General features: G+C 41.2%; 1 protein-coding gene across 1 annotated transcript; it reads left to right on the top strand.

Annotated features, from left to right (window-relative positions):
• Nucleotides 1-844: 844 nt before the first annotated feature.
• LOC133107973 (ly6/PLAUR domain-containing protein 3-like) lies at nucleotides 845-3,737 on the top strand. Its single transcript, XM_061217340.1, has 5 exons — nucleotides 845-910; nucleotides 1,310-1,429; nucleotides 2,057-2,200; nucleotides 2,502-2,615; nucleotides 3,287-3,737. Exons 1-5 carry the CDS (start codon nucleotides 865-867, stop codon nucleotides 3,463-3,465), a joined length of 603 nt encoding a protein of 200 aa, XP_061073324.1. The 5' UTR covers nucleotides 845-864; the 3' UTR covers nucleotides 3,466-3,737.
• Nucleotides 3,738-10,116: the final 6,379 nt, after the last annotated feature.

The raw sequence follows: 10,116 nt of genomic DNA, 5'->3' as shown, positions 1-10,116 counted from the left end.
TGTTTCTTTTAAGAGTTTGTTGCCTTTCCTCGAGGTGACTATTAACACAGGCATTTTACGTCTCAGCTTGTGTTTTAATTGCCAAAAATATATGCAATGGGTGAGGAAAATTATGTATACAGTATACAGGTCGCTAAGATTGAAGTAGCCTAAACTGAACAAAAAATCTGAATAGCATGTTATGGAGAATATTTTGTTCCTATTGGACAAATATAAAAGGCTGAACAACCAGCTGAACTGGAAAAAGCTTTGTTAATTACTATTGATGACGTTACAAAATTGTACAGCCACTCACACATGATAGGCACATTGCTATAATACATTAGTCAAAACAAACCCATTATTCTTGCACCAACGCAAATATGCAAAATCCCCATGTTTCAACATGCCCTCTGGTCATTTGTGCCCCGGTCTTTCCTACTCTGTCATAGTTGTATTAAGAAGATACAGATTGCAGATTTTGCATTTTGGAATATAATTGTCCAATTACGATTCATAACCGATATTGTATGTATTGTCATCCTTACTAGTCTTTATCAAGCGTGTGAACACTTTTGGAGGACACGATCATTACACTGTAACTGCATGTACTTCGGCAGACGCAGTTTCCTCACTGCACCCTGCCATATTCGGTATAAGATATAATGCGCCCTGTTCAGTAGTGTTGTCTACCTGAAGGACAGATGTTCTGCAGTTTGAAACCGATTGCCCAAATTTACAGGAACATGCACAATTTTAAGTTTCTATTCAGAGAAGTGCTTTGAAACTATACCAGGGTCACGCCTTTAAGCTCCTTAGGTTCACAGTATATAAACGCAGTCGCAGTCTCGTTTTTCATGGATTGCGCGCATAATACTGGACACAATGAAACTAGTCACCATTGCCCTGACGTGCGCACTCATCTCCAAAGGTAATACCACTAAAACTTGCTCTTGTGACAGTTCGAAAGCAATAATGTAAACTGAAATTGTTGTCATTAATGGCATGTGGGATTTAGTTTAACATGTAGGCTACGTTGTCTAACACAGTATTCTCCTACAGACTATTGTTCAGCCCTTCTCAAATATTCACCCACTCAGTTCATGAAAACTGAGATGCCTTTAGTCTAGGCGAGATTGGCTACTTCTGTTTAGACGCCAAATTCATTTGAAGTAATTATTTTGTTATATTATATTTGGTGTTTATTGTCCTGATTTTAAATAGAACTTTTGATAAAGAGTGACATAGAAATGAGCTCTTACTTTAGAAGGGTCTGCAACTGTATATTTGTAAAGAATAAAATAAGTGTTTTTTTCCAAATATGTTTTAGCATACCCACTGGATTGTTTCGAGTGTGTAGCCACTGGTACTGGACCGTGTTCGCAGACTACAAAAACATGTCAAGGAAACCAGACCAAATGTGCCAGTTTCACAGCAGCATTCACCGAGGGTGAGCTAGAACGACGACAAGATGTGCATGCTAGCAGGTGTTCTTTTACCAACAGCCTTTACTAAATCGGCTGATTAAACACCCAAGGGGATATGGCCTCTAATGTGTACTAGGCATTTTTTCCAGGCAATAGTCTGTAGTGATTCCAAGCAGAATCATCTGAATTGTGATGAGGAGGATTTCAGTCTTTCAGTTTGTCATGGGTTATGTGTAAATAATTATGTGCAAGATATAGATTATTTTTGTCTAGTGGTTTGGTTGATAAGGAAAAACAGGCTTGTTGAGACTTGCCTTGAAGTGAAACACACATTACAAATGATATAAACTCCTGATTTTTGACATAAAATGGGTGACAAAAAATGTATGAGATTTAGACCAAAAACCCATGTCCCCTACAGGGTGTTTTATATGTAACAGGCTTTGATTCAGATTTTTTAAATATATATAAAAATCAATGCACTCATCCTCCATTTAAATAAGTGACACTGTATTATGTTATTTGATGGCTGAAGATATACAACTCCCGGCGACAGCAGTGTTGCATATTTCACATGGAGACAAATTGTCTTTGTTGATCGTGATTTTTATTTTTGATCTTTCTTGACCCGTCTGTCTTTTGGTCTTTAGGAGGGATCCAGAATACTACAAAGGTGAAGACATGCGCCATACCAGCTCAGTGTATCAGTGGATCTTTTAACACTGGAATCTCTATGACAACTGTTCAGACCCAATGCTGTGAATCCAACCTGTGCAACAGTCAAGAACCACCAGGTAAATATTCCATATTTACATTTTGACAAGAGAATTACAGGGTGCTAAGTGAAATTTTTGTTCAATGGTTTAATTTCCCTCATTAGGTCGCGGTTTACCTCTGAATTAACCAATGGCTGATTTATTGGTAGTCCGGTGATTCACAATTAGACATCAACTCCAAGCTCACATAACTTGAATGTTTCCCATTTAACTTTGTTATGAAACTTGGTTATGAAAAGGTAGAGCTCCCTGCGTCTTCTTAAGTCTCTTTTTTGCTTAATGTCCAGAATTAACACATTATATTATTATCCTGTTATAGCATTACCAGAATCCAGCACCAATGGAAAAAAGTGTTTCACCTGTGCAGCTGATGATAACTGCACAAGTACTTTGGAGTGCAAGGGAAGTGAAGATCGCTGCTTTATGGTCACATGTGAGAACTATCTTATCTTGTAATTTTATGCTGGGAATAGACATGGCACGAATGTAACTAAAATATGGGCATTGATCATTATTAATTAATTATCAATCATTATTAACTAATTATTTGGGCATTGATGTTGTTTTGCAAGAAGCAAACCAGAATGTTCTGACAGAAGGAAACCATTCTGTAAAAAACATCTTATAGCTGAAATGTATTGTATTGAAACCAATAAATACCACATTCAATCAGAATTATTCATTATACATCTGTTTTTAGTGATGAGGCATATTCCTACCCTTTACATGTGAGAACTTATGTCCACCTGGTAAATTATTATGGCTATAGTAATTTGGAGGAGTTATTGAATTTGAATTGCAATAATATTAAATATTGGTTACTGAATCTGCAGGTTAAAATGGAGCCCCTGTAGGTCCCTTGGTAAAACAAATAATAATTCTGAAATCCGTACACTCAGTTTTGCAAATTGTGCGCTCGGTTTGCCAGACTGTACCCTGGATCGGCAAACCAAATGCACAAAACCAAGAGTACAAATTACCATGTTAAATATTAACACAGACATTTAAAAAAATGTTTTTAACCTAGGGTAACTAGGGTAACTTTAAGCAGATGCATCAATATTATTTCTTGAAAATTACATTTTCTTCCTATTGTTTCTGAAGTGCCTGCAGTTGGGATGGTGAAGGGATGCGTTTCCCAAAGTCTCTGTTCTGGATCCCTGATTGCGGCGGCCATTGGGGACTGCTGTGAGGGAAACTTGTGCAACAACGCCCTGCGCATCGGACAGAGCATCCTCTTCCTCCTCCTGGTGCCTCTGGCCTCCTTCTTCCTCTTCAACTAAGCAGCACTGTGACCTGCACAGCCACCCTAACCCTCCTCGACTACTCGAGGATGGTGCAAATAAAATAAATTCATACACTGTTGGTTAAACTTGTTCAATTTGATTACAACATTTTTTCTAATCAAATACTTTTCCTGGTTTTATCATTCCACTTCTCTGCCTTTAACTAAATATTCAGAAAACATTTAATGTTGTTTACATTATAGGTAACACAAATTAGTTTGCGCAGACAGGGATGTAAACTGCAATTCGACTGCTTAGCAGAGGCATACGACCGCGAGACGATTAATTTGCTCTTTGAAATAAAAATTAGTAAAATGTAAAATGCCTCCTTGTGTCATGTAGAATCACATTAAAGAATTGCATCAGGGACACCTCAGTGATCCACGTTATAACCTACATTGTTTGAACATATAGCCTACAGTGTTATTGATATGCATTATGCATATTCAAAACACACTACAAAAAATATTTGGTTCTCTTCTCCAAGGAGTCAGTCAGCAGTCATTGCTTGTATTTTGTGCACTAAATATAGTTGTAACGGTGCTGCAGAACTACTTATAAGTACAATTTAAAGATTGCTGTTTCAAGATTTTATTTTGTGTGGCAGCACAGTGGTGCTGAGAATGCTATAGACAATGCAGTAATGCTATACATGCAGGTGGCACCCAGCACATGCTTGGATCGGCTTCACCCCCCAAACAACCCTGACAAAAAGCGATTTTTGAAGAGGAATTTTGGTCTGCCGTTTATTTCTTTTCCCCCCACAAACACCTTTTTTATGTCGGCCCAGTTAAACATTTTTAGTGACTCATTTTGGTTTTGTATGACCTAACTTAACCATTAACTAGCTTTGGTGGTGATATTCAGAGTCAGCTAGATAACTAGGGAAGAAGATGACAAAGATGGGGCTCTGACAGTCATTGAAAAATCCTTCAAGGTTTGTGAATTTGAGAAAAAATGTGTAAGGTCTTGATAGTTTTTTAACATGCACATGGTAAAATACGATCAAACACAAATTCACAACTCCACTTCTAACCCCCGGAAACTGTTGCCCCTGCCCCCCTCAAGGTCCATCCCTTCCTTTTCCACTTTCACCCCCCTTACAGACTCTGATGTCTCTCAACTCCTGCTCTCCCACCGCCCTACAACCTGTGCCCTTGACCCTATCCCCTCTTCTCTCCTCCAGACAATCACACCGGACATCCCCCCATTTGTCACCTCCCTTGTGAACTCCTCCCTGTCTTCTGGCTGTTTTCCATCATCCTACAAGAGGGCCCACATCACCCCGCTGCTAAAAAGGCTTACCCTGGACCCCTCTATCATCCAGAACTACCACTTGGTATCTCTTCTTCCTTTTCTATCTAAAGGAATCGAACGAGCTGCTTCTAATCACAATCACCATGATTAGCCTTAGACTGTAATGGCACTTATGTTACATTACATTACATTATTGGCATTTGGCAGACACTCTTATCCAGAGCGACGTACAACAAAGTGCATATCCATAACCAGGGATAAGTTCGCTGAAAGACCCTAGAGGGAAGTACAATTTCAACTGCTACCTGTACAACAAAGATAAGGACGAGGGCCAATTATTTCTTTTATTATTATTTTTTAAACAAGAAACAAACAAACAGAGCAAAAGTGACCAAAGTTAACTATCAAAACACTGCTTACCTAGGCAACTAAAAATACCGATACACAAAGCAAGTCACAGAGACAACAATTAAGGTTCACAAGGAGGTAGGGAGGGATGGGGAGAGGTGCTGCTTGAAGATTTGTGTCTTCAGCTTGCGTTTGAAGGTGGGGAGAGATTCTACAGTTCTGACCTCAACGGGGAGTTCGTTCCACCACCGTGGAGCCAGAACAGACAGCAGTCGTGAGCATGAGGTGGAGGTTCGGAGAGGGGGAGGTGTCAAGCGGCCTGTGGAGGCTGAATGAAGAGGTCTGGCAGGGGTGTAGGGTCTGATGATTTTTTGTAGATAAGCTGGGGAAGACCCCTTAACTGCTTGGAAGGCTAGCACCAATGTTTTGAATTTGATGCGAGCCATGACAGGCAGCCAGTGGAGGGTAGTAAGCAGGGGGGTGACGTGCGAGTATTTGGGAAGGTTGAAGACCAGACGAGCTGCTGCATTCTGGATGAGTTGGAGGGGTCTGATGGCGGACGCTGGGAGGCCAGCCAAGAGGGAATTGCAGTAGTCCAGGTGGGACAGAACCATCGCCGGGACCAGGAGCTGGGTCGAGTAGGGGGTGAGAAAGGGGCGGATTCTCCGTATGTTGTATAGGAAGAACCTGCAAGACCGGGTCACCGCCGCAATGTTCTCGGAAAGGGACAGTCTGCTGTCCATCACCACGCCGAGGTTCCTTGCACTGGGTGACGGCGTGAGTGTGGTATCCCCGAGGGAAATGGAGAGATCCAGATGGGGAGAGGTATTAGCAGGGATGAATATCATTTCAGTCTTGCCTGGGTTGAGCTTTAGATGGTGGTTGTCCATCCAGCTCTGGATGTCCCTCAGGCAAGCAGAGATACGGGCTGAAACCTGCGTATCAGAAATAGATATAGATATAGATATAGATATCGTTACTTGTATAGGTATTGTTGTTTTTATTGGCTGTTGTATTCTTGTATTCTAGCTGCCAACTGTGGTATGCTAGTTTGAAAGTTGATTGTACTCTTCAAGGGTTCTGAATTTCTGTATGTTTACACTAGGACTCGGAACTGTACTGTCCTCTCAGGTCCTCTTGGCACTTGTTCTTGTTTCATTTGCACTTTGTTGTATGTCGCTCTGGATAAGAGCGTCTGCTAAATGCCACGTAATGTAATGTAATGGAAGTATCCTAGACTTTATACATTATAGCTAACCAATCATTTGTCATATGACATCACATTGTCTCTCTTAACCCGCCTTAATATTTTCTGTCACTCTATGAAAGCTGAGCTGTCTTAACCTTTCGCCTGTATAATGATGCAGGCAAATTGGGCTGGTGATCACTAACTCAAAACATTTCTCTGGAAAGACCCACATTGCTTGACCGGCATCACTTAGTCAAAACAGGTCTATCCAATGCCATGGCTTTTTAAACACTTGATAAAGTGTTCTCTGCACTGTACTTTGCAGCTCAATGTGTTTGAACAGACATACAGTTCTAATTGCTCATGCTGACTTATTCACTTATTCTCAATTCTAACCATTTCAGTTTTAATAAAAGCATTTAAATCAAACTTCATCATTATTCTAAACATTCCTGGTTTTCAATATGAGCATTTTGATCAAACTTCAACGCATACTAAACCAGCTCTGACGGCAGTTATGTTGCAGCACACAAACACACATGCAAGCGCACGCACTCATACATACAAATAGAGAAGGTACATGGCATTTTTGTAGTTGAATTAATTTATAGCAATATTGATGTTTCAATGTATTCAAATATGATGGATACTGCATGCACAGGAACCTGAATGCCTAAATCAAACATTTAGACACTTGCTCTTCAGAATTAGGTTTGATACATTGCTCAATGTGTCAACCATGTATGAGCAATATTTAGTTTTATATCTTACTGATAACATACTTAAAATATAATGAACTTTTGCCAAGTTTCAGGAAGATATACTGTACATATTCTTATAATATGGTGGAAATGGAGGCATGGGCCTCCTGTTCACATCAGCAGTGAGGAGTGCGAGTTCTGATAATTTTGGACAGTGGAAAAGCAGAAAATTTAAAAAAACAGAATTTACAACTTACGAATTAACTGGTGCAGGGCAAAAATAAGACTTCTCATTATACCTATCATATTCTCCCAAACGCACCTGGCAGCCACCTGCAAAAAGAGTGCAGATCTTATTGTGGCTACACTGCAATTTTAGTGGCAAATAATGAAGGTTCTTACTTGAACTTCCAGTTGTTTTAAATATCAACCTATATGTAGTACAGCAGTTTAAGCCTAATATGAAAGAAAGGGAAGACTACTTCACTGAAAACACTTCACTGAAAATCACCCAAATGCCCATCTATTTTAACAGCAGGTAGTCATTGCTGCAATAGGTAGAGCACATGGTATTTTTTTATTTTAAGTTCCTCGAACACCACACAACTACATCACATCATGAAGAACAGAACGCCACTCAAATCGGAATGCTACACTTATTACTGCAGCATTACTGCATTTCTGGCGCTCCAAACAGCAGTAACTTTTGAGCTGAAAGCGACTGCTGTGTAGCACGTGCAGCAAAGGAAGTAGCTCCAAAATATGCCATATATTTAAACCCAGATCGAAACATCACTGCCATAGCCACGCCCTCGGGGGTAAGAATAACATCGTGGGAATAGGATATTTTACCTAAATTTGCTATATCTTTTGACAACAATATCCGATATATTTTTTATCATATGTTTGACAACCTGAAAGTATTTTGAGCATTTCCATACCAAGTTCACATTTTTACCAGGAGTAGTTTTTGAGAACGAGAGCTTTGTTTTGACACCTCCGCCAATCTCCATCTGCACATGCACCAATTCTGGCGGTACACTGACGTTACCTTAAATCGCTTCAATACACCAGATCGATCGATCGATAGACAACAGAGGATAAAGGATAGATGGCCTCCACTCCGCTTCTCATTGGCCTCCACTGGCTTCCTATTGCCGCACGCATCCGATTCAAGGCCTTAGTATTGGCATTTCAGGCTGCTAAGGGGACTGCCCCACATTACATACAATCCCTGATCACTCCCTACTCCCCAGCTAGACCACTCCGGTCTGCCAGCTCTGGTCGCCTTACGATTCCCTCTCTACGGGCACCTGGCGGTCGAGCTGCACGTTCACGCCTGTTTTCCGTTCTGGTTCCTCAGTGGTGGAATGACTTGCCTACCACTGTCAGGACAGCAGAATCCCTCCCCCTATTTCGACGAAGACTCAAAACACACCTCTTCAAACTCTACCTTAGTCCCCCGTCCTGATTTACCCCACCCCCCCCTTCTGATACCCCTATCCCTGTCTAACCCCCCCCAAAAAAAAAAAAAAAAAAATTGCACTTATGATGACGACTATATGTTTAGAACAGCAGTCCAGGTGTATTTTTCTAGTTCTGGATGTGATGCTTTGACTTGTGGTAGAACCTATGCACTTGTAAGTCGCTTTGGATTAAAAGCGTCTGCCAAATGACTAAAATGTAAAATGTAAATGTAGATACAGACAGTGTGAAACAAATAAATAGCAAACAGAATAGCCTAAGAATCATGTGTTACAGTGCAATGACAGAGATAAAATAGGCTTAAAATAAATAAATGAAACGGTCTGTATTAGAAATAAACAAAATAGGCCTAACGTCAGGAAACAAGCAATATCTGCATATTTGGCTACTGAGCTGATCATTTAAAATGTTCACACAGGTTGCCAGTTCGATCCCCCACCTGGGCTGTGTCAAAGTGTCCCTAACCCCTAAATGCTCCTGATGAGCTGGATGGTGCCTTGCATGGCAACCAATTGCCGTTGGTGAGAGTGTATGAATTGGTAAATGAGAAGCATCAATTGTACAGCGCTTTGGATAAAGACGCAATATAGATGCCTACCATTTACTCTGCTGATTTCTTTGGCATCTTCAGCTAGCCTATTCAAGCAGCTCTGAGGCAAAGTGGATGCGTGGCACCAATTAATGATGCATTAGGCCTATCCAAAATGAGCTTTTAATTTCTATTTACCAAATTTTCTATGTATTAATAATAATTGCTATATCTAAAAAAAAATACTAATTTGCTGACAAAATGTATTGCAATTTAAGATACTTTTGCCAATAGTTTTGTTGCAAAAAAAAGCTTCTGAAGACTGAGCTTTGAATACCAACGAATAGTAGAATTTTCTAATTACTCGGGCCAGCCCTACTAAAGACCCATAGGAAGTTCTAGATTTATTATTTCAATCCTGACAAGATACGGGACAGAAAAACCAATGCAGGCTCAGGGATGATGTGAAGAAGGCAGGAATATACACGGTTGTATAAAACCAGTAGACAGTCCAGCAAGGGAAAGTACCAAGCTGGGCAGGGATCAGAACCAGAAAAACAGACAGGAAACCAGGGATGGAAAATAAGGCTTGAACCGGGGTAGGGAAACAAACGAAACAGACAAGTATATATAGAACCGATAACAAGGGGAAATGAGAATCAGTTGTGCGAACTGAGGAACAGAAAATAATGAACAGGTGAGGGGCAGCGATATAAATGAGGGAAAACAAAAAGCGGAAGGGTGAGTGGAAACAAGGGAAGGTAGAGCGCAGAGGTATAGGGATGATCAGCGCAACAGGAAAAATTAGGGAAACTGGGAAAGTACAGGTGACTGACGGACGCGGGGCTTCAGACGGACGCGGGGCTTCAGACGGACGCGGGGCTTCAGATGGACGTCCAGACGGATGCAGGGCTTCAGACAGACGCGGGGCTTCAGACAGTTGCGGGGCTTCAGATGGACGCAGGGCTTCAGACAAACACGGGGCTTCAGACGGACGCGGGGCTTCAGACGGACACAGGGCTTCAGATGGACGTCCAGACGGATGCAGGGCTTCAGACGGACGCGGGGCTTCAGACAGTTGCGGGGCTTCAGATGGACGTCCAGACGGACGCAGGGCTTCAGACAAACACAGGGCTTCA

This window comes from Conger conger, chromosome 1 (assembly GCF_963514075.1).
Source record: "Conger conger chromosome 1, fConCon1.1, whole genome shotgun sequence".
NCBI classification, from domain to species: Eukaryota; Metazoa; Chordata; class Actinopteri; order Anguilliformes; family Congridae; genus Conger; species Conger conger.
Note: the sequence above shows the minus strand (reverse complement) of the source record. Positions and strands in the feature narration are given on the sequence as shown.